The sequence below is a fragment of the Trachemys scripta genome, chromosome 2, assembly GCF_013100865.1.
Source record: "Trachemys scripta elegans isolate TJP31775 chromosome 2, CAS_Tse_1.0, whole genome shotgun sequence".
Taxonomy (NCBI): domain Eukaryota; kingdom Metazoa; phylum Chordata; order Testudines; family Emydidae; genus Trachemys; species Trachemys scripta.
This window is the reverse complement of record NC_048299.1, coordinates 12,792,631-12,816,527: the sequence shown is the minus strand read 5'-3', so window position 1 is coordinate 12,816,527 and position 23,897 is coordinate 12,792,631. Positions and strand designations below refer to the sequence as shown.

The following is a 23,897-nucleotide window of genomic DNA, read 5'->3' as shown; positions in this document are numbered from 1 at the left end:
TTCTATTCCAGTGTTTTACACATAGATTTATATCAAAAATAATTAAGAAATGGGAAAATACACAATAGATTAATAAAAATCAGTACCAAGACTATTCACTGTCAACCCATTACCTCTAACAGAATATTCATGTCCATTTAAAATAAAATTTTAGTCATCCCAGAAGCAAACCATGTGTTTCATCTTAAAACCATAGTCTGATTAAACAGAAATCAACTTAGTTAATTTTTAACTCCACAAAAACATTTCCCTTACAACTTCTTCATTTAAAAAAGTTCTTTGTAAAAGACCACCATCTAGACCAATGAACAATCTATTGAATGCCAATCACAGCCACTTGCAGTTCTGTGTCACCCAGTATATGTTGCACTTTCTAACGTATACTATTTCCTGCAAAAATAACTTTATGGCAACCAGTAAATTCACTCCCATTGACTCCCTAAACGAAAGGCAGTGGAACACTTAGTCAGTTCCAAAACAAGTTAAATAAAGTTTGCATTACTTTCATGTTAATTAAGAAGTCTGTAAAAAACAAAGTTTCTTTTGAAACTATATGATCTAAAAATGTGATGTGTGTGTCCAGGAAAATTGGGTCAAGATGTAAAAATTGTTTTCCGGAAAGTCAAAATTATGACTAGCATTTTTCTTAAATGCTGTAGAAGATACCAGGGAAATACAGTCATTAAAATGTAGCTTATTCTTTACATAAAGGCAATTATGCCTTTGGATCAACAAATTAAAAACAATTGTAATAATGCTTATTAACAGAGGAAAAATTAGCGAGTTTTTCTAATCTCCAGCAGATTATTCAATCTTTAAAAACTGATATTTTTGAAAGGACAAATAGATGCATGATCAATAGACTAATCCGAGTTTGCATAACATTTAAATAAAAGTTCCATCTAGCAAACAATGCCAAGAAGAGATAATAAGAGAACAAGTGCTGCGTATGGGACCTGTATACTCTTACAGCGTTGCCTATGCTAACAAAATAGAATAGTTGTAGTTATCTCTAGAGATCAAAAAGTCAACATTCAAGATGTAGCATGACAGCATATGGCAGACTGCAGATTGACGACATAAGGAAGTGTCCTTTTTAGTGCTAGTCTTGTATAGCTTCTTTCAGTTCCTGTGTCTTTTCATCGCTGTCAAGTTTCAGTGGGTTAGTGGATGGTGAGCCCTCAAGTAGTTCAGTTTCTTGAGCATCAGAATCTGTTCTTAGTGTTGCCTTTGAAGAAATATCATTAGGAAGAGCAAAGGATGGTAAAGGGGACAATGAAGGCATTAAATGGTCCAACTGTGACTGTGTAACTGAGCCCTCAGCGTATGTGGTTAGATCTGCAGGGACTGAAGCCATGGCATGCTCTGAGAAAATAAAAGAGTAAGTTAAACAAACAAACCAAAACTTGCCAGACACCTACCAGAGACTAATTTTGTGGCTGTATTTCTATAGCATAAGCTTGGATGCAATGCAGCTGATGGACTACTCTAATACACAGCAATACAGTGGGTTCCTGATCTATGACTAGAACTCCTTGGCACTAAGGTAATACACAAGGATTACTTAATGATTCTTCTAAAGCTTTATCATCATCCTTCAGAAATGAACAGCCTTTTGTGTTCAGATGCTGAGCACCCACAACTCCCATTGAAGACAAGTGAGCTGTGAATGCTCAGTACTTCTAAAATTCAGATCCCCAGAAGGTACATCTCAATATTTTAAGATTAGAAGACATGCTAAATTAAACATTTTAGTTTACTTTTTTGACATTTCAGCCTCAGGGGCCAATTTTGTTTTTATAAGCTAAAATCCTGTCTTTATTCTTGGGATGTCCCGTCCCCCCCCCACTTAAAAAAGGGAACAGTGTCTTCCTACAAAGAAATTTTTCCTTTAAAATAAAAAGTGAAATACTCTTGAATATTTTGAGTTACATTTTCATTCATTATAAATAGACAGCAGCCTTGCTAAAACAACAGTTTTGCAGCTCTGTGAAAATTGGGCTGCTTCGTATGAAAATCTCCTTGCAGCAAAGATTTACAAGATCTGTATGTTAATTCTCGCATTGGGAGGACCTAAGCGCTTGAATGGGGATCCTCACATTTACCACACTCTGAAAATAAATGTCTCAAAGAGCAAACCATATTCCTGATATTAAAAATAAATAAATAAATAAATAAAACCTATGACATTGGCCTTATCAAATTTGGAATCCACTGGCTTTAGCTAACCCATTCATGCTTGGCTACCATTTTCCTTGTCTTTTATATCCTAATTCTATCTCCCTCTCATTTTAGCTGTGCTTTCTGTATGATTTTTCAGCTAGAAGGAGGTTTTCCTAAGAATAATATATAAGACATCCCCAAAAGTTTGACTCTGTAGTTCAGTCATGAACTCCACAGTCTCCTGAGTGGTCACCAATATCAAGCCAACAGGCTGACAATTTTAAACAAACTCACCAAAATAAGTAGTTGTTCCATCGTTAGGTATTAAACTTTCAGTCCCTGCCAAAGATTCTGCAGCTGACATGTTGAAGGGGGCAGAGGAAGGTAAGTTAGGCATTTTCGTTAAGTCAACAATTTCAGGAAATGAAACACCAGACTCATCTAGAAAACCTGAAGGAGGAATCAACAATGTTCCTTTAAACACAGTATGAAACTCTAGACCATCAAGAAAAATGACACCCAGATTCCTGGAATCAGTGGATTTTCCCCCTCCTGTACACAGCCTTCCCCCTCCTCCCCCCTGAGTAATTGCAAGCAATAGAGCTATTAAAGCACCAAGAAAGAATTCACAGAAGGTACCATTCTGATATAGGGCTTGCTCCAAAGTCCACTGAAGTCAATGTAGAAACTCCCATTGATTTCAGTGGATTTTGGATCAGGCCCATAATCAACACCTGAGTGTTAAAGTTCTGCCAGATTTCTAGTAAGAACATCAAAGGCCACGCTTATTCTATATTTAAATAAAAAAGGGTGGACTGGAGGCTAGGGGAAGTGAGAATTAAACTGCAATTACAAATGTAACTGTATGTACTGAAGAGGAATAACTGAAGTGCTTACCTGGATCCATAACTCTCTGGACAGGAGGAGGAGGAGGAGGGAGAAGTGCGTTTTCCATTGAATACATATTCATTTCTTGACCCGTGGATTCATCCAAGTTCATAACTTCTTCAGAGCTGTCCCTTTGGGAATTAGGTGCCAACAATGGAGCCTAAAATAACAGAGAAGGTTCCGGTTCGTACCATCTCTGGTCAATCTGACAAAGGCCTGTCACCGTGAATGCTCTGCCCCACTGTTCCCAAAAACAAATTCAGGGGGTGTCAGCTTGAGCATCCCAGCAGCTCTAACTGCTGAGTGATAAAAGAGGAGAGCGATGGGTTCCAACATGCCCCAAAACCATAAAGGGCATTAAATAATCATGATCAGCACCTTGGATTGGGTTTAGAAACCAACTGGAAGCCAGTGTATTCTCTGGAGAACTGGTATAATATGTAGCACACAAGATGCATTGCTAAGTGGGCTGAAACTTCTGACAGAATGGTCTTCAGGGGTAGACCCATGTGAAGCACATTAGTGTCAGTCAGATCGATAACTGGTTATGTTTATACACATAAAGAAAGCTCGCAATCTCTTCACCAACTGCAGATGAAACATGAAGTATTCATAGTACGGTGAATCTAAGAGGATCTCAGCTTGCAATCTTGAGTGATAAAAGGCACAGCTCGATGGAATCTCCTCTGTTGTCATATCCCCCATTCTAGTAGTATCACCTCTCATTTGGCTCGGCCTTCACCAAGCCTACTTTTACTCAAGCCTTTAGCTCATGGAACCTCACCTGTTAGACATTCATAAAACCCCCAAAATAACCTCAGAAGGTACCCTGCAGATATGAACAAATTTCTTATGTACCTCTATGTAGCCATTTGTAGATGGCACAGGGGATCTGTCTTCCGATGGCAAAGGTGAAGGTGGTTTGATTTCTTCTTGCTTCTTCTTTGGCATAACAGGCTGTGCTGGAATTCTGTGCAAATAGCCATATCCAATACCACATCCTAAACTGCATGAGAAAAGCAAAGTAAAAGAAACCTGATAGACTACAGTGTGCTTTTCTACAGCTGACTTTGTAAGTGTTTTAAGTTAGGAATCTCTAAACAGAAGCCTGGTAGAGATTTAATTTTCTTAACCTATGGGAAGAAATATGGCATTGCAGGAATTGTAGTCATGACTAAGGCCAGATCCACATTACAAATTTACATCGATGCAGCTCCACTGCTGTAGCACATCTGGTGAAGACACTCTAAGCAGACGGGAGAGAGCTCTCCTGTCGGCTTAATAACTCCACCTCCGCGAGAGGCAGTAGCTATGTCAGCAGGAGATGCTCTCCCGCCGACATAGCACTGTCTACACGGGGGGGGAGGTTAAGGTTGGTATAACTACATCCCTCAGGATGTGGATTTTTCACACAACTGTTATACCCAAATAAGTATGTTGTGTAGACCAAACTTAACTGTTGCAATACTGAGGCCACGAAGTACTTTGCAGTTCAGCTTTAGCCTTGTGTGACTCAAAAACCTCAAGAGCTTCATTTCCACCATCCTTACAAAATACAGGAGCTGAGAGCAGGAAAAACCCCAAATGAAATTTTATCATTGGCTTCAACAGGAGCAGGATTAGACCCACGTTATGCCAAATTCACATTCCACAGCTGCTCTCCATTATTTAAAACCTCAGAGCAGAGAAATTTTATGTGAGAATGTTGAGGAAAACAAGACAACTGAAAAGTGGAAAGCTATAACAACTGGTGATGTTATTTTACAGAGGAATTTATTTACAAAACATACCCTATAATCAGGCAAAGACTAATCACAAATCAATACCTTCCTTCTCCACCCCAGGCTCCATTGGGAGTTACGAATAGCTCTCGGCAGGAATCGGTTTCCGTGTTATACACCATCAGCTTCAATGGCTTCCCCTCATGGGATTCAATCAGTGAGAAGAAATCCTCTGACTGATCACAAAAAGATAGCGTGTTAGCTCTTAAAACAGGTTATTTTATCCCCAGCTCCCCACTTTGCAGATATAAGCGGTTATCAATGAAGAGAAAGATCACACTCACTACTCCAAAGGATTAAAGAAGACGACTAAATTGCTGGTGACATTTGATCTTGAAAGGCAGCTAATTTCATTGTCTGGTATAAAGAAGTAATGATTAAGTTGGTCATAAAGAGGTGGCTATCATTGCCTCCTCCCAGAGCTACGTAAATTTGAGGGATGTATAACCAATTAAAGCAGTTGCAATTCACACTTCACAGCATACGCACAAAGAACTGCAATAGTTAGATCAAAAAGAAGGAAAACTATGCTCTACCTCTTGAAGTATCTGATCTGATCCAACAATGTAGTCTGTGTGGGGCTGCAGACCAGCTAGAGCTGCAGGGGAAGTGGGTTCTACGTCCTGTAAAAGAATGATACAGGTCACCTGCATTCACAGCTAGATAAACTGTCCAACAATTAGAGTGAAAAATTTAACTCAGGAAAAAATGCAAGGTAAAATGATTTGTGTTTAGATTAGAAAAATATCTGAGAATGCTGCATTTAAGTACAATTCTTTGTACTCTTGAGTACTCAAGATTCATAAATAAAGACCAAACTTAACTTTCATCAGTTCACCACCCAATCCTTGTTTTAATCCAAGTGCAATCTCTCGCTAACCCTCAACAGACATCTCAACAAGAGAAGTCAAAGATTACGAGATGAAACTAACTTTTGCTGGAGACCCTTCCCAGACTCTTTTGGCCTACTCCCTAAACCAATATTGACATCTACTTTAAAAATAAAGCTTTTCTGTCCTCTTCTATCTCCATATTATTTTGATGAAGGTCAGTCAAGCTAAAGAGACCAATCCAATTGGAATGCATTTACTTAGCCAGGAATTCTTTACCTGCCAATAAAGTGACAAACAAGAAAAAAAAATATTCAGCTCCAGAAAGAGGATCTTGGGCTAAGACATTAATAACTGCCTACATTCATGTTCCCTAGCTCAAAAGAAGTCTCTCTCACTGAAAAATTGCTGAAAAATTATATTTGCTTGGGCAAATACTTAGGACAGTTCCTGTTCTTCTCTTAGCTGACTTCAATGGTGTTAGTGCTTTGGCATGCAAAAATGAACGGAAAATTAAATGTTCCATGTATCGGGAGCACTAAGCTACTAAGTGGATTCTCCAGAGTCTCATAGAATCATAGAATCATAGAATATCAGAGTTGGAAGGGACCTCAAGAGGTCATCTAGTCCAACCCCCTGCTCAAAGCAGGACCAATTCCCAGCTAAATCATCCCAGCCAGGGCTTTGTCAAGCCGGGCCTTAAAAACCTCCAAGGAAGGAGACTCCACCACCTCCCCAGGTAACGCATTCCAGTGTTTCACCACCCTCCTAGTGAAATAGTTTTTCCTGATATCCAACCTGGACCTCCCCCACTGCAACTTGAGACCATTGCTCCTTGTTCTGTCATCTGCCACCACTGAGAACAGCCGAGCTCCATCCTCTTTGGAACCCCCCTTCAGGTAGTTGAAGGCTGCTATCAAATCCCCCCTCATTCTTCTCTTCTGGAGACTAAACAATCCCAGTTCTCTCAGCCTCTCCTCGTAAGTCATGTGCTCCAGACCCCTAATCATTTTTGTTGCCCTCCGCTGGACTCTTTCCAATTTTTCCACATCCTTCTTGTAGTGTGGGGCCCAAAACTGGACACAGTATTCCAGATGAGGCCTCACCAATGTCGAATAAAGGGGAACGATCACGTTCCTCGATCTGCTGGCAATGCCCAGTCTCGATGCTTCACTCTCCTAACGATAGTCCTATGGTCGTGAGCATATTTTACCGCATCTTTCAGGTTGACAACGACACTCACATTCCCATCCAGAGAATGCTCATGAAGAAGCTGCTAGCATTTATCAGAACAAGCATTCACTAGGCCCCTAGAAATCAAAGTGGCACATTTTATCTGAAAGTAAATGAGAAATGATATCACTCATGGCGATCGGGGGAGGTCCCAGATGACTGGAAAAAGGCTAATGTAGTGCCCATCTTTAAAAAAGGGAAGAAGGAGGATCCGGGGAACTACAGGCCAGTCAGCCTCACCTCAGTCCCTGGAAAAATTATGGAGCAGGTCCTCAAGGAATCAATTATGAAACATTTAGAGGAGAGGAAAGTGATCAGGAACAGTCAGCATGGATTCACGAAGGGGAAGTCGTGCCTGACTAACCTAATTGCCTTCTATGATGAGATAACTGGCTCTGTGGATGAGGGGAAAGCAGTGGATGTGTTATTTCTTGACTTTAGCAAAGCTTTTGATACGGTTTCCCACAGTATTCTAGCCACCAAGTTAAAGAAGTATGGGCTGGATGAATGGACTGTAAGGTGGATAGAAAGCTGGCTAGATCGTCGGGCTCAACGGGTAGTGATCAATGGCTCCATGTCTAGTTGGCAGCCGGTTTCAAGTGGAGTGCCCCAAGGGTCGGTCCTGGGGCCGGTTTTGTTTAATATCTTTATTAATGATCTGGAGGATGGTGTGGACTGCACTCTCAGCAAGTTTGCAGATGACACTAAACTAGGAGGCGTGGTAGATACACTAGAGGGTAGGGATCGGATACAGAGGGACCTAGACAAATTAGAGGATTGGGCAGAAAAAAACCTGATGAGGTTCAACAAGGACAAGTGCAGAGTCCTGCACTTAGGACGGAAGAATCCCATGCACTGCTACAGACTAGGGACCGAATGGCTAGGTAGCAGTTCTGCTGAAAAGGACCTAGGGGTCACAGTGGACGAGAAGCTGGATATGAGTCAACAGTGTGCTCTTGTTGCCAAGAAGGCTAACGGCATTTTGGGCTGTATAAGTAGGGGCATTGCCAGCAGATCGAGGAACGTGATCGTTCCCCTTTATTCGACATTGGTGAGGCCTCATCTGGAATACTGTGTCCAGTTTTGGGCCCCACACTACAAGAAGGATGTAGAAAAATTGGAAAGAGTCCAGCGGAGGGCAACAAAAATGATTAGGGGTCTGGAGCACATGACTTATGAGGAGAGGCTGAGAGAACTGGGATTGTTTAGTCTCCAGAAGAGAAGAATGAGGGGGGATTTGATAGCAGCCTTCAACTACCTGAAGGGGGGTTCCAAAGAGGATGGAGCTCGGCTGTTCTCAGTGGTGGCAGATGACAGAACAAGGAGCAATGGTCTCAAGTTGCAGTGGGGGAGGTCCAGGTTGGATATCAGGAAAAACTATTTCACTAGGAGGGTGGTGAAACACTGGAATGCGTTACCTAGGGAGGTGGTGGAGTCTCCTTCCTTGGAGGTTTTTAAGGCCCGGCTTGACAAAGCCCTGGCTGGGATGATTTAGCTGGGAATTGGTCCTGCTTTGAGCAGGGGGTTGGACTAGATGACCTCTTGAGGTCCCTTCCAACTCTGATATTCTATGATTCTATGATTCTATGATCACTGCTTTAAAGCAATGTCAGGGATTTGCCTTCAGGAAATTTACTCCATCGATGATAACTCTGTGAGAAGGAAAACTGACTATGTCAATGTCCTGCAGAAAGCTTTAAGGCAAAGGTTCTTTAAACTGTGGTACATGTAGGAACTGATAGACTGCCTTCTTACAGTGTGTCTCCTTTAAGGGGTTGTGGGACCTAGAGCTGACCAATCTGTGTTCTATAGCATGGCCCCTTTAAGGAAACAGGAATTCAATGGAGCAGTAGGTTACCTGGTGTTAATCAGGTAGCTACCTCCTTAAAAGAATAAAACCCAGCTGATAGGTGACTCCCAGGAAAAAAGACAGACTGGAGAGGGAATTACAGGGGAGTATCAAGTCAGGAGAGATGTTCCCTGGGGTGTAAACTAGAACAGAGACTGGTGGGCTAGGGAAGCCAGCCTGAATTACAGCCCAGCCCCAGGAAGGAGGGCTGAGGAGCCCTGGAACCAAGGAGAAGAAGTGTGTGAGTCCAAGGATCAAGGGAGGCTCCATGGAATCAGAACATAAGAATTGCTATACTGGGTCAAACCAATGGTCCACCTAGCCCAGTATCCTGCATTCTGACAGTAGCCAGTACCAGAGTTTCAGGGAGAGTGTACCGAACAGGGCAGTTAGAGTGATCCACCCTGTCTTCCCCTCCTGTCTTCTAGCAGACAGATTTAGGGTCACCTGGGGTTGCATCCCTGACCATCCTAATAGCTATTAATGGACCTGTCCTCCATAAAATTATCTAGTACTTTTGGAACCCAGCTATACTTTTGTCCATCACAACATCTCATGGCAACGAGTTCCACAGGTTAATTGTGCATTGTGTGAAAGAGAATGGAGCAAGAACTTGGATTCTGGTGGCCTGGGCTGGCGAAACCTGCTTGAATCACAGCACAGACCCATGAAAGGTCTGAGGAATCCCTTAATCAAGAGAAAAGAGTTGTGAGTCCAGGGGCTGAGGAAGGAGGAGTCCTGTGGGAAAGACTCTCCAGAGGCCAGGGGATGCAGTGGGAGTGGCAGAACTCCCTGGCTCAGAGGAAACAGGAAGGACACTGGCAACAAGGGTGAGTTGGTCCTGCTTTGAGCAGAGGGTTGGACTAGATGACCTCCTGAGGTATCTTCCAATCCTAATCTTCTATGATTCTATGAATTGAAGCTGCCTGGTGCCCAAGTTACACAACCTCCCTCCCCACCGACCCATGCAGGAAATGTTTTTTCTGTCTCATGAAACTTCCGCATCAGGACAAAATGGAGACATAAATTTTTCCACCTGGGGAAAAGAAGCATGTGTGTGTGTGTGTTTTCGTTCTGAAGCAGGCACAGCAAGGACTTGAATCCATGTCTCTTAAAGCTGGCATGTTCCAGTTTCAGCTGAAAAATTCCCACCCTGCTTTAAACATCACGTTCTCTAACCTTCCCATCTAGATTTTCCCAACCAGACTCCCTTCTCCTCTAACCCCCCCAGGCAGAACTCCACCAGCCAAATTCAAAACTTATTTTACTCTGAGTCCATAAATATTTAAGTTAAGCCTATTAAAGCCTAAAATAAATATGCACAAAAAGGAGAAATATGCAGGAGGTACTTTAAACATTAAGAACATTTGGGAACTGCTGCATTAAGGCACCAAATTTATATGCTGAATTGTTTTCATAAAGTAAGCTGTTCTTCAAATGAGTGCACATATCCATTCCACTTCAACCATGTGTGTGCCCAGTGAACCTGGGCTGGCCTACACTGGTGCACTGGGTGTGTGCACACCTGGAGTGGAATGGACATGCACAACACATCTGGAAGAACAAGTGACAGAACAGGCCAGTAGCCATTTTTACTAAGCTAAAGCACACAGCCTGAGTACAAAAATGTTTCTCTTGCTCACCAGAACATGCCACACGTGTTCATGGGCTCCTTGGAAAGTGCAGAACCTCACACTGGCTCCGAGAAGCCCTTGCCCACCCCACATGTTGCTAGGGATCACCTCCACCTCGCGCACTTTCATCGATTTGATGTTGTACACCTCCAGCTTCACTGCCTTCTCAGCATTTGCCTTCAGCAGATCTTTCAACATGGTGTTTTCTTTATTCTGTGAAACACAGGAAAAGAAAGATTTGTTTCTGACAGTGTCTAGCTGGATCTGGGATGCAAAAACATTAATGAAGAGGCAGAATTTCAATATCTAGAACAAACTAAGGTGGGGACCTAACTTCTACCCTCCATAACAACCCCACCGCACTACTTCCTTTGGATGCATGAACTAGTGTAACTGATTTTAATCCTGGGTAAGATTATTCACTACTCGTATCCATCAGTGTCACTCCTGCAACCCCCTTCTTTTGTAATGCTGTTATAACAATTTTGGTCAATTATACTAGTTCTGAACTGTGTCTACATTATAATAAATAGCAATATTTTATATAGTGACCTTGATCTTTTTCCTTACCTCACTAATGCAACAATTTTGGAAGTCTTGAAGTAGAATTCTTAAAAGAAATTAGTAGTGACTAGTTATAACAGCTAAATGTTTACTATAGAACAGGGGTAGGCAACCTGTGGCATGCGTGCCGAAGGCGGCACGCACGCTGATTTTTAGTGGCACTCACACTGCCCGGGTCCTGGCCACCGGTCTGGGGGGTTCTGCATTTTAATTTAATTTTAAATGAAGCTTCTTAAACATTTTTAAAACCTTATTTACTTTACATACAACAATAGTTTAATTATATATTATAGACTTATAGAAAGAGACCTTCTAAAAATGTTAAAATGTATTACTGGCACATGAAACCTTAAATTAGAGTGAATAAATGAAGACACGGCACACCACTTCTGAAAGGTTGCCAACCCCTGCTATAGAAGAACAGATGGGATTTTTAAGAACAGTTTTTAGAAATATCTACCAGAATTTCACTATTTCCACATGGTTAATGCAGTGCTTGGCCCCTCACTGGAAGGAGCCATTGTACTGACTGTTTCCAATAGACAATCCAGTCTGATGTAGGTAAGACAGACCTAAAAAAACTCAGCTCCTGTCTGAATACAAGACAGCAAAGGATCTTCAAAATTGCGAGGGATTTATTTAAACTTATTTGTTGATTTTAATGGTAAAATTCATTTTAAAAATAGAATTCTCCCCACAACAGCTTTGAAAGTCTCCTCTTTCCTCAGGCATTCAAACAGGAACTGCATTCCCTGCATGAGACTGGCCACATGGCAGCTTCCCACTTGTTAATGATTCATTTTCATGTTCATATTTAACCAAGTGTTTACATTTGTTTAAACGAGTGTCGAGTTCTAACAACCTAAAAACTGGGACTTTCGTCTGGTGCCAGAAAAACAGCCAGAGGAAATGCCAGAGGATACTCTACCAGTCTTCAGGGAGTTAAGAGGCATAGAAGATGGGCAACACAGGATCCAAGGGGACAGCTAGAATGTCGCATGGGGAAGATTTTTAAATGTTATTTTAACTTTTATGTAGGCTCAGGTTTACAATGCAGTGACTTTGTTAAACAGTTTACTACAGAGGCAGATAGTAGTAGCGACTTATGGAGCTTATAGTACAATGAACTACAACTCCATCTCATAAAGATCCCTGGGTGGAAGGACCAAATAAGCACACCATGGAGTCCGAGTCCTATAAAACAGGGAAGGGAAACGAGTAGGAGGCTCTCCTGAGAAGTTATTTTTCTTCATTGTTTTAGAAATATCTGATAGCCTGATCCAAGTTCCATTAAAGTCAAAGGAAAGGCTTCCCTGATTTCAGGAGTTCGATCAGGCCTTGACTAAGGCCTGGGTTTGCCTCATGTCGTTCTTCTGACAGTCACTAGAAAAAACAGGTTTCTATAAAAAACAGCGTAACAAAATAATTCAGGCAAAACCACCCAGTTTCTCTCCTGTTCACAAATCTAGCAAAAATACACAAACATTTTCACTGGTTTCTCTTCTGCTCAAATGAGGATTGCTCAGTGGAGGAACAGTGATCACTCCTCCAGCATCAGCACATCCATTTACTTCCCAGGGCAAGAAAGATTTCACACCTGTCACTACACTGCACCTGGAAACAACTCTGTCAGAAAAAGCAACAGAGATCTGTTCTTTCGAAACAGGAGTATCTAGGTTCTATCCCTATTGCTGACATCAGGTTTCAAGCAGCCATAAAATATGTAGCCTGGTGGGAAGTGGGAAGTCCAAGGTGATCATAGATTTCTTACAATATTTTTACCCTGCATTTCAGGCTGTAAGAGATGTTCACACCAGCGCTACAGTGTTCGATTAGATTTGCTAGTCAAGAAGAGACTAATGAATTCAGAAGAAATGGGGTTGATAGTCTCAATCTAGCTTCCCGTGGACTTGTGTCCACATTGTGAAAAGCAAACACATTTGCATCAGTTGGCACTCTCAGCATGAAGGCCAAGGATGGAATGAGCCTTCAGACCAAACAATAACTTCACCCACAGCTGATCCCTCTGGGTCAGGGTTTCGACACAGTGGCAAGAAAGTGTAGGGAAGCTTGCGTGGCTGCCATTCTGACTAAAGACAGCATCAATCTTCCAGAGTCAAGTAGGCCAGCACTGCTTAAGAGCACAAAATTAAAATAAAACAATTAATTACTTCATTGAAAATGACTTGTCTTAAGCCACTTACTAGCCTGGTGTGTCCTATTGTGATGATAAAGTCAAAGAAAGGTTCCAACCCGGCCTGCTGAGCTGGAGAGTTTTCTTGAACCTGCAAAATTACACATTTTAAATTACAGTAAGAAAAATCTGTAATAAATATCACCACGTGACAGTGCTGTAAATACCGGATTCAAGAATACAGTACATTCAGGATTGAACCAAATGTCCCAATTAAGAGACCTTGGAAGGGTTCTCAGAAATTTGAATTCCCTTTCCTTAATTGTCTGAGCCATGAAATCCATATGTGCCACCTGTGGAACAGTCCTACTAGACAGCAGGTGTCAATTAAACCTCAGCAGGTGAAACCGAGACATTGTATTTTCTACAAGTTTAATGGAACTGTAGCTGACAAAGCGCAGGTATATTCTGGCCAGCATTCTTCTACGGTGCACTCTTTAAACTGAGGGAATGAGAAGATACACCAGGTACTTTCCAGCACTGGATAATGTTTCCTGAATGTACCTGGTACTATCTGCTGTTTGCAGTGAAACGGTTAACGAAGTGCTGAATACAGTGCTGTACACACTACTAAATGAATCCAGTTCTTTGGCCTGTGTTGAGCAGGTCAGACAAGATGATCTACATTCCTTTTGGTCTTAACATCTATGAATGAAATAACCTTTTTGTAGTATTGATATCGCCACTCACTCAGTGCTTAGGACAATGACATGTTAAGAACTGCAGAACCGACATCAATATGTTTAAGTACCGTTAGCGGTGTGTGGTGCTTTACAATTGGGTAACATGCCATACAAAGGACAGAAACCGGGCTCTAAGAAACTTACAAACTAAGGCCCTGATTCTGCAACTGGATCCCTGTATCCATGCAGGGACCCACTGAAGGCAAGGGAGTTCTCAACAGGGGTTTATCTGCATGGAGCAGGTTGCAGGATCAGCACCTAAGGGCCACTCCTCCAGCCACTAAAGATACAGTAACTCCTCACTTAAAGTCATCCCGGTTAACGTTGTTTCGTTGTTACATTGCTGATCAATTAGGGAACATGCTCGTTTAAAGTTGTGCAATGCTCCCTTCCAATGTCGTTTGGCAGCCGCCTGTTTTGTCCACTGCTTGCAGTAAGAGCAGCCCGTTGCAGCTAGCTGGTGGGGGCTTGGAATGAGGGTGGACAGGCAGCCCCCCTATCAATCAGCTCCCCGCTCCCCTAAATTCCCTGTGCAGCAGCTGCCCAGCAGGCTAGCAATTGCAGCTGTCCCTCCCCCCACTGCCATGTGCTGCTCCTGCCCTCTGCCTTGGAGCTGCTCCCCGAGACTCCTGCTTGCTGTGCGGGGGGAGAGGGGAGGAAAAGGGGGCTGTCAGGGTGCCCCCTCCCCCTGCTCCTGTGCCCTACTTACCCCCATCTTCCATAGAGCAGGGGGGGACACAAGACAGGGCTCAGGACGGAGGGAGCTTGCTGGCAGCAGCTGATGTCTCAGCAAGCGGATCTAATTAACAAGGCAGTGTACTTAAAGGGGAAATGCGCATCTCTCTCTCTCTCTCACACACACACACACACACACACACACACACGGTGTGTGTCTCTGTCTGGGATGCTGTCTCCCCTCCCTCCATTCCTGCTGCCTTGTAGAACGTGAGTGTTAACCCTTGAGGGCTCAGTCAATTGCTAGTTCATCATTTAGCAGTAAGGCATTCCCTGGGAAATATCCCACCCTCTGACTCCTCCACCTCAACCAAGTTTCACAATCATCATCACTGTGTACCAGTATTAAATTGTTTGTTTAAAACTTATAGTGTGTGTGTGTGTGTATATATAATATAGTCTTTTGTCTGGTTAAAAAAAAAATTCCCTGGAATCTAACCCCCTCATTTACATTAATTCTTATGGGGAAACTGGATTCACTTAACATTGTTTTGCTTAAAGTCGCATTTTTCAGGAACATAACTACAATGTTAAGTGAAGAGTTACTGTACCAAGAGCAGGCCCTTAAGGGATAACAGTACAGTATACAGAAGCGTTGCAAAGGGGAACGAGTGGTACATAGTCACTGAACACTTCACAGAATAGGTTGATGTTCAGTAGGGTTTTTTTGCAATTAATAGCTTGTGTGAATTAAAAAGTAAAAAAAAAGTCATTGCCATGTTCATTCAGGTTTAGATTAGAAACATGGATAAAGAGATGATCATGGACACATAAGTGCTCATCAGTTCTGACCCAAAGAAGTTAACGAATCGCTGTAAGCTATATTAAAGCATGAAAGAAGTCACAGGGTGTTGATTTTCAACATCTGTACATGCGAGAGAACAAAACAGATTTATAATATAAAACAAAAGCTCTATAGAATATTTATTAAAATGCAGTTCAGACAAGGATACAAAAGCACAAATTGACATTAAACACAGCATCAAAACCTAGAATATATAGGTACATCGGACTGAAAAAATGTTTCCACTTAGATGTATGATTAGTTTAAGGTAAAAATGCAGTGTCATATCAAGGTTGCCATGACAACATTGCTTATAAGTGAACAGAAAAGTAAACAGACAGATAAGTCACATGTGCCCCGTTGATTGTGAGGTCACAATTCCTCTGGAACAAAAATAACTGCCACCCTCCTTACTTTACATTACATCTAAGGCCTGTGAAACCATGATAGCTCTATTTCCTCCCTAAAACAAACGCACCAGGCTGCTTACAGTAAAACTTAGCTCTAGTCCAGAGGTTCTCAAACTGTGGTCCGTGGACCACGAGAGGTCCGTGAGCTTAGGGTGACCAGATGTCCCAATTTTATAGGGACAGTCCCAATTTTTGGGTCTTTTTCTTATATAGGCGCCTATTACCCTCTACCCCCGTCCCGATTTTTCACACTTGCTGTCTGGTCATCCTACGCAAGCTCCATTCAGGTGGTAAACAGACAGTTCCCTGTAAGGTGCACGCCTGGGCGGCCACACGCAAGAGAATGAAGGGCCACCAACCTAATTAGTGGAGCCGCGCAGGCATGGCTCCACTAATTAGGTGCCTGGACCATGGAGAAGATGCACATGTAAGGTGAGGCCTTGGGGGGAATAGGGGGTAGGAGGGAGGGGGTAGTGGGGTGAGAAGAGGGGGTGGGGGGAATTTGGAATGTGCAGGGCTGCGGCGGCCAGAGAAAGAGGCGACTTTCCCCAGCTCCAGGGCTGCGGCGGAGACACGGTCCTCCTTCCCAGCCTCAGCTCTGTGGCTGCTGTGGTGGGGGAAGAAACCCCCCCTCCTTCCCAGCCCCAGCTCGGGGGCTGCCACGGCAGGGGAGAGAGGGCACATCCATCGCATTAGAAAGGTAAGACAACTGATATTAAAATATGAGTTGTGTGCTTTTATTTGTAGAACAAAAAAGTTTATTATTATTAAGGTTTTTTTTAATATAGCTCTTTTATCCAAAGCGCTTTACAATAGTTAGCTAACGGTACAAACAACATTTGGAAAGATCATTAAGTGGCCTGCCGAGACCTCAGCAATTTTCAAGTGGTCCGCAAAAAAAAAGTTTGAGAACCACTGCTCTAATCTACACTTAAAAGTTTTGCAGCTTTAATTATGCTAGCATAGTAGATGCAGTGATACCACTACAGAAGTGCTTATACAGGTAAAGCTTATTCCGGTTCAGTATAACAAAATAAGCTGTACTGATATAAAAGCACCTTATGTAACTTGGATACGTGAGTCTACACCAGGGCTTTTACTGGCATAAATGTCACTAAAAAAAGCAAGCCATAAGAAACATAAATTTTGAATTGATGGCACGTTTGTTGGCAGATAGACAACTCAGGGTTGTGTCCCCTAGCCTCTGTGGATCAGCTCTCTCATGCCTCTGAGAACACCCACATGAACCAAAAGATCCTTCAGTTACAACAGGATATGTTGTGGTCACAGGCAGTTTAAATTACATTTTTACAGTTGGGGCTCCCAATCCTGCTTCTGAGGAGCTCAAGAACAAACAGCTGCCATCTGGTAATGGATCGCCATCTTTAACATCTTGATGGTGGATGGATACGCTTGATGTTTCCGGCTGATGCTGCCATGGTAGAGTGGCTACCTCATTTACCTGACATCTAATTCATTGCTCGTGCTGTCAGTACCCATATACCAGAAGAAGCAGCAACACAATTATGCCAGTAAAACTTTTTAAGTGTAGTTCCCGGCCTTACACATATGCAATAATTAGCCAAGGTATGTCACTTTTAGTCATCATGACAGCAAAGGAACTAGCAGCCTTCACAATAATGTCAGGGTTTGTGTACTGCTGAAGTGGGCAAGGCTCTTTACCATGAGGGGTTTAAGTTCTAAATACAGTATAAGGAGTCTTTCAATTAAGGCCCATTCAGCTGGTGTCATATGCTAGCTATTTAACAGTACAGTAAACGCCAAGATGCACACAGAAGTGAGTAAATGGAAATTTACACATTTCAAGATGCACTGTTCAGCCTGTCACTTAATGACAAAACTCTACAATATTTATGGGTCAAAAAGGTGCCATTGTAAAATACGTGCCTGTCTTTTTGCTAAAGTTCTGTATGTCCAGCTAGTAGCAGTCACATCAGTACACAGACCAATGGCGGCTGGTGAACTATGGGGCCAGGGGGGTGATTTATCAGATCAGCAGGGAGGAGCTGGGGGGATAATAGAAGGAGCTGGGAGGAAGATCTAGGCAGTGGAGGAGCTGGGGGATGCCCAGAAGAGCAGGGGCCACCCCACAGAGCCCATCCTGTTCCCATCTCCTCCTCCCTGTAGGGGGCCCCCCACTACCTGGCTTCAGCTCCACACCAGGCTTCCAGCAGCTTCGACCCCCACATTCCCCTTCCTAGTCCAGGTTCCCTCTGCACTGACCCTCTGCTGAGTGCCCCCTGCCCAGGCCCAGCACGAGGGACTGGGGGGAGTTCTCAGTCAACCCGAGCCTCTCCAGTGGAAGGGGAGAGGAGGGGAGGGTGATGTCCCATCTGGGTCCTTTCCCATCAGAAAGACCAGGATTGGATGAGGCCTCCACCCCACCTCCATGCCTGCTATGGCCAAGGAGGGGGCCTGCCTCACTCCCTTTGTTGTACCACTAGATCCACCTGTACCATGAAGTCTGTGCTGGTGACTGGACTGTGTACACTTACTCCTGAGGGGATTCTGCACCAAAAAAATAAAAATTCTGCACACAATATTTTAAAATTCTGCAAATTTTATTTGTCAATAAATAAATGTGGAGGCTCTAGCATGGCAGGTAGCACAGGCCACTGGTTGCACTGAGGTGGGAGATCACCCTGCACCCCCGGGACGTGGAATCGGCGGTGAAGCTGTACCCAATCCTGACACAGTGCAAGGGCCAGGCCTGCCTCAGAAACTCCCCAGGGCCCTATCCCTCTGCACCAGGAACACCAGGTGTGAGCTGGCAGGCTCAGCCCCAGCAGGATCCAAGTGTAGAGGGGCTTAGTGTGGGGAGACCTACATGTGGGGTGAGAGGGTTCTGTGTGGGGCAATCTGGATGTGAGCAGCTCAATGGGGGGTCCAGGTGCACGGGCAATGGGACTCTGCGGGGGAGGGGGTGTCAACGTGAAGGTGACTGGAGCTCAGCAGGAGGGGGTCTGGGTGTGGGGGATTGGGCTCTGCAGGGGATCTGGGTGCTGGGAAAGTGGGGCTTGGTGGGGGGGGGGTCTGAGTGCAGCTGGTTGGAGCTCATCAAGGGGTGGTCTGGGTACAGGGGGGCCTGGTGCAGGGTGGTAGAGCTCAAAACAGGGGGCCTGGAGGTGTGAGGAGGAGCTTGGCGGGGGGGATGTATTTAGGAATGGGGGGTCGGGATGCACAGGGGTTGGGCAGACAGGGGAGCAGCTTCCCATACAGTGACCCCCCCCTCCTATGCCCGAGGAGTGATGGGGCAAGAAGGAGGGGGGGTGCGGAGCCAGGGGAGGTTTCTGAGGAGTGGTCTGACCCAAACCCGGCCCCTCCATGCAGAGGAAGTGCACTCCTTCACCACCCCCAGCCCAGCCAGGACTATCAGCTGAGTCCGGTGCAGGATAGAAACCACTGGCCTAAACATCCCCAGCCCTGTGTGGGGGACACTTTACCATGTGCTACATTCACCACAGCCTGCAGCTCGGGGTGATGAATTCTGCCTGTGCCACAAGAACATCCTGCTGTTAAATATAAATCGCAGCATATTTAGTCTCACGCTCAGTGGTTTGAGCATTGGCCTGCTAAACCCAGGGTTGTGAGTTCAATCCTTGAGGGGGCCACTTGGGGATCTGGGGCAAAATCAGTACTTGGTCTTGCTAGTGAAGGCAGGGGGCTGGACTCGATGACCTTTCGAGGTCCCTTCCAGCTCTATGAGATAGGTATATCTCCATATATTATTTTATTATTGTACACATTTTATCTATAGAGTATGTGTATGTCACTAAATATGCTGTGATTCACATGTACACACACACACATCCGTATATATCCAAATTAAAAAATACGAAGTGTGCACTTGCCTACTTTGTTGGGGGCAGTGCCATAACACACACTATACACCAGTCTCCACTGACACAGACTATTGACAATAAGGAGCCCTCCTCTTTACCTACTCTAGATGGTAAAACAACATTGAAAGTTCTGCTCTATTTGTTTCTTGGAGGTAGGGACTGCTTTTGTCTCCTCTACAGGGGAGAGCACTTTGTTAATGATTAATAAATGATAATCACGTTTGAGATCAGGAGGCTAAGAATCATGTTATTCCTGATATAAGGAGGAGTTGAATAAATATACATTTGTTTTCATTCCATCCAGAAATGTGCTTCAGGAGCCAAGGCCCCTCCAGACTCCATAATCACAGCAGAGGACAAAGGCAAAGCAGATTACATACAGATAGTTGATGCACTGGCCTAAAACTGTACTCTATTCTTGTGGATAGTGTACAGCTTCTTTACTGAAACACGTGAACAGCTGATTAACTGTAGAGAAGCATGTAACAATAATATGTGAACTCTTATATTGTGAGGTTGCCATATACCAAGAGTTAAAAGACAGGTGCAGTGTTATGCAAATTAGCCTATCAACAACATCTTTGCCTGACATTTATGCTCCAAGACACACATTCAAAACAACACATGTGCTGGCATCATGCCATACAAAATAATTGTTAAGGACTGCCGGGAGAAACCGATTTCCTCAAATGTATTATCTTATGGTCTAAGCAGAGATTAATTCCTGTCTAGAATGGTGCATCTTTGTAATGTTAAAAAGAATTAATGCCACTTAATGACTGATTCTGAACACCATGACAAGAGGAATGAAGAGGATATTAAATGACTAGACAGAAGTCAAAGCTCATATCAAGGTAATTTTTAAGATTACCTGTAACTCAGGAACCATTTGAAGAAAATTCATCAAAATTTACGTAAATATTCTCCTTCACTTTCAGTGTAAATCCAACAAATTTCAGGCCAAGCCTGTTTTCCAATCCATAGTTATAGGAAAGCAAAACTAGGTTTTTATAATTAAAGTTGATTGCAAGGATAATGGGGAGACGTTACTGCCCCTCGGTGTGTATATATATATATATATATATTGTGCCTCATAAAACAATTAGGATGTTCTAATTTTGCCTGGAGAGTTAAATAGGAAGATCAGGCCAAACCCCTCCTTTAACTCCAATAAATTTAAGATGTATAAACATCCAGCTGATGCCTTAAAATTGAGTTAAATGATTGCCATGCTGTTCTTCCAGAGGAAGAAGGGAACAGATGGAGGCTCGGAAGGGGGGAGACACCAGAACAAGCCAGTATGGCAAATATTTAACATGTCTGCGAAGTCTGACAACATTTAATGCTCAGTAGCATTTTGGGGTGGAACTTGCCTGGGGTATTTCCATTGTCCATTTCCCACCCCACCCCCCCCAGTCCTGTATAACATAAGAAAGGCTGTACCGGGTCAGACCAAAGGTCCATCTAGCCCAGTATCCGGTCTACCGACAGTGACCAATGCCAGGTGCCCCAGAGGGAGTGAACCTAACAGGCAATGATCAAGTGATCTCTCTCCTGCCATCCATCTCCACCCTCTGACAGATAGAGGCTAGGGACACCATTCCTTACCCGTCCTGGCTAATAGCCATTAATGGACTTAACCACCATGAATTTATCCAGTTCTCTTTTAAACGCTGTTATAGTCCTAGCCTTCACAACCTCCTCAGGTAAGGAGTTCCACAAGTTGACTGTGCGCTGCGTGAAGAAGAACTTCCTTTTATTTGTTTTAAACCTGCTGCCTATTAATTTCATTTGATGACCCCTAGTTCTTATATTATGGGAATAAGTAAATAACTTTTCCTTATCCACTTTCTCCACATCACTCATGATTTTATATACCTCTATCATATCCCCCCTTAGTCTCCTCTTTTCCAAGCTGAAGAGTCCTAGCATCTTTAATCTCTCCTCATATGGGACCCGTTCCAAACCCTTAATCATTTTAGTTGCCGTTTTCTGAACCTTTTCTAGCGCCAGTATAACGTGGGCCACAGGGGCAGGCTTATTCCCCATGAACCCTTAATGTGGGGCTGAGCCTTCCTGATACAGAATGTATGTCCAAAAGGGCACTGCATGGCCAGGCGGTCGGACCCTGAAGCCTCGGGCGCGGTGATGTGGGGACATTTCCCAAAGATACCCATCATCGAAACCAGGGAGAGTCCTCATCTCCTTCACCCCTGCCCCGAGGGCTGCACAATAGGAGGGACGTATCACAGCCCGGATCTCCATCCCCTCGATGGGGCTGTGTCCGGGCTGTTCCCCAGGACGGAACCCATGCTCCTCGGGGTCTTACCCCCCATCCCCTTGGGATGGGTCCCGTCCCAGTCCCCCCTAACTCCTCCCCGGTGCCAGATCCCGGCCCGGGTCCAGATCCCGCCCCCCCCCCCCCCCAGGGCCAGATCCCGGTGCCTCCCCCCCCCCAGCCCTTCCCTGGCGCCAGATCCCGGGTCCCCCCCCAGCTCCTCCCCGGGACCAGATCCCGGTCCCCCGCCCCACATACTCCCCGGGACCAGATCCGGGTCCCCCGCCCCACATACTCCCCGGGACCAGATCCCGGTGTCGTCCCCCCCCATACTCCCAGCCCTTCCCTGGCGCCAGATTCCGGGTCCCCGGGGCCAGATCACGAGTCCCCCCCATCCCCTCTCCGGGGCCAGATCCCGGGTCCCCTTTAGTCCCTTCCCGGGGCCAGATCCCGGTCACCCCGAGCCCCTCCCCGGGGCCAGATCCGGTCCCCTCCCAGGACCCCGGGGCAGATCCCCCGCTCCTTACCCCGTGCACATGAAAGCCCTCAGCGCCCCCGTCGGGGATCTCAGAGCTAGAGCCCAGCCCCATCGCCGCACTCCGGGAGCGGGGGCCGCGCAAGGCTCCGGGGCCGCCACCTCCGCCCTGCCAGCACCACAGACCCGATCAAGCGAGTGTCGAAGCGACCGATCTGAGCGGCTGCTCAAGCCTGGGTGGAGGGTGGGGCTATACTCTGGTCGCAGATAGGCTACGACCTTGTCACGTGACAAGAGACGCGCTTAGTAACGGGTCGGGGCTACTGGTAACTCAGGACGCGGCCGGTGGTGGTTGGAGCCGTTTAGTTACAGTTGGTCTCACGACCCCCCGCCCCGCTCGGCTGCCCCAGCTGGGAGCCCGAGCCGCCGCCATGACTGAGCGCGACCCCCAGCCCATGGTACAGGCCGCGCCCCGGGCCGCGAGCGATGGGGTCGGGGGCCGGCAGCTGGGGGGGAGGGGAGCGCTTGCTCCGGGGCACGAACGGGGCGCGGCTGAGCACGAGAGACGGGCAGGGGCGCGGGTGATGCCGAGCCCCGTGGCCGGGCGCTCCGCAGAGGGAAGCGGGAGACGAGGGCGGGTGTGGTACGTGGGGGATCGGGAGGGGGCTCATAGGCACCGATCTCCGGGCTCTTCCTCCCGCCCCCATCCGAGCTTCTTCCTCCCCCAGTCTCGCCTGGCCTGACCGGCCCTGCCGGTGTGTGCTCCGCACCCGTGTCACTCCGGCCTTGAATCGCCTCCCTGGCAAATTCCCCAGCAAATTCATGTTCCTCAGCCCCACCTATAAACTTGCATAACGCTGCGTTCCGTCCCCCCTGCCCAGCCCAGCCCCACTCCTCTACTCCACCCTGACTGCACAGGGCTCTGCTCTTCTCTTCTCTTCCCTCCCCCGGCCCGCCCGCAGCTGCAGGCTTCCTACCCTGCCTGCTGCCCCCACGGCCGGGGAGAGTGGCTCTGTTCCTGCCGGCCAGGTGCTGTCTTCTCTTCCAAATCCCTTCCGAGTGTGCATTTCAGGCCTGATTCTTCTCCTCTTAGCCGGGGGTATGTAATCATAGAATCATAAAATTGTAGGACTGGAAGGGACTTCAAGAGGTCATCTAGTCCAATCCCCTGCAATCAAGGCAGGACTATGTAATAACAGACCATCCCTGGCAGGTGTCCAACCAGTTCTTGAAAAATTTCCCAGTGATGGAGATTCCACAACCTTCTTAGGTAATTTGTTCCAGGGCTTTACTACCCTGACAGTTTTGAAGTTTTTCCTAATGTCCCACCTAAGCTTCCCTTGTTTCAATTCAAACCCATTGCTTACTATCCTCAGAGGTTAAGGAGAACAATTTTGCACCCTTCTCTCTGTAACAACCTTTTACATACTTGAAAACTGTTGTCATATAAGAATGTAAGAATGGCCATACTGGGTCAGACCAAAGGTCTATCAAGCCCAGTATTCTGTCCTCAGACAGTGGCCAATGGCAGGT

The 23,897-nt window shown here is 45.4% G+C and overlaps 1 protein-coding gene across 3 annotated transcripts; it reads right to left on the bottom strand.

The window, feature by feature from the left end:
* GORASP1 (golgi reassembly stacking protein 1) lies at positions 1–22,573 on the bottom strand. 3 transcript variants are annotated; one of them, XM_034759930.1, is made up of 9 exons: positions 22,417–22,573; positions 13,147–13,227; positions 10,388–10,591; positions 5,369–5,455; positions 4,878–5,008; positions 3,910–4,057; positions 3,061–3,211; positions 2,458–2,613; positions 1–1,365 (listed from the first exon to the last, which is right to left on the bottom strand). In XM_034759930.1, the coding sequence occupies exons 1-9, from the start codon at positions 22,477–22,479 to the stop codon at positions 1,103–1,105; spliced, it is 1,284 nt and encodes a 427-aa protein (XP_034615821.1). In that variant the 5' UTR covers positions 22,480–22,573; the 3' UTR covers positions 1–1,102. The 3 variants fall into 3 exon arrangements, with proteins under 3 accessions (XP_034615821.1, XP_034615822.1, XP_034615823.1); XM_034759931.1 differs by having other exon boundaries at positions 1–1,344; positions 2,521–2,613; XM_034759932.1 differs by lacking the exons at positions 13,147–13,227; positions 22,417–22,573 and adding an exon at positions 11,403–11,421.
* Between the last annotated feature and the right edge of the window lie 1,324 nt (positions 22,574–23,897).

What these genes read in the sequence shown, in the direction of transcription:
- GORASP1 (XM_034759930.1), bottom strand. Translation starts at nt 22,479, where the DNA reads ATGGGGCTGGGCTCTAGCTCTGAGATCCCCGACGGGGGCGCTGAGGGC. An exon ending in AACACGTGTGGCATGTTCTG is followed by an intron (nt 5,456 to 10,387) that starts GTGAGCAAGAGA and finishes ATTCTTTTACAG; the next exon opens with GACGTAGAACCCACTTCCCC. An exon ending in GCCTGGGGTGGAGAAGGAAG is followed by an intron (nt 4,058 to 4,877) that starts GTATTGATTTGT and finishes TTTCTCATGCAG; the next exon opens with TTTAGGATGTGGTATTGGAT.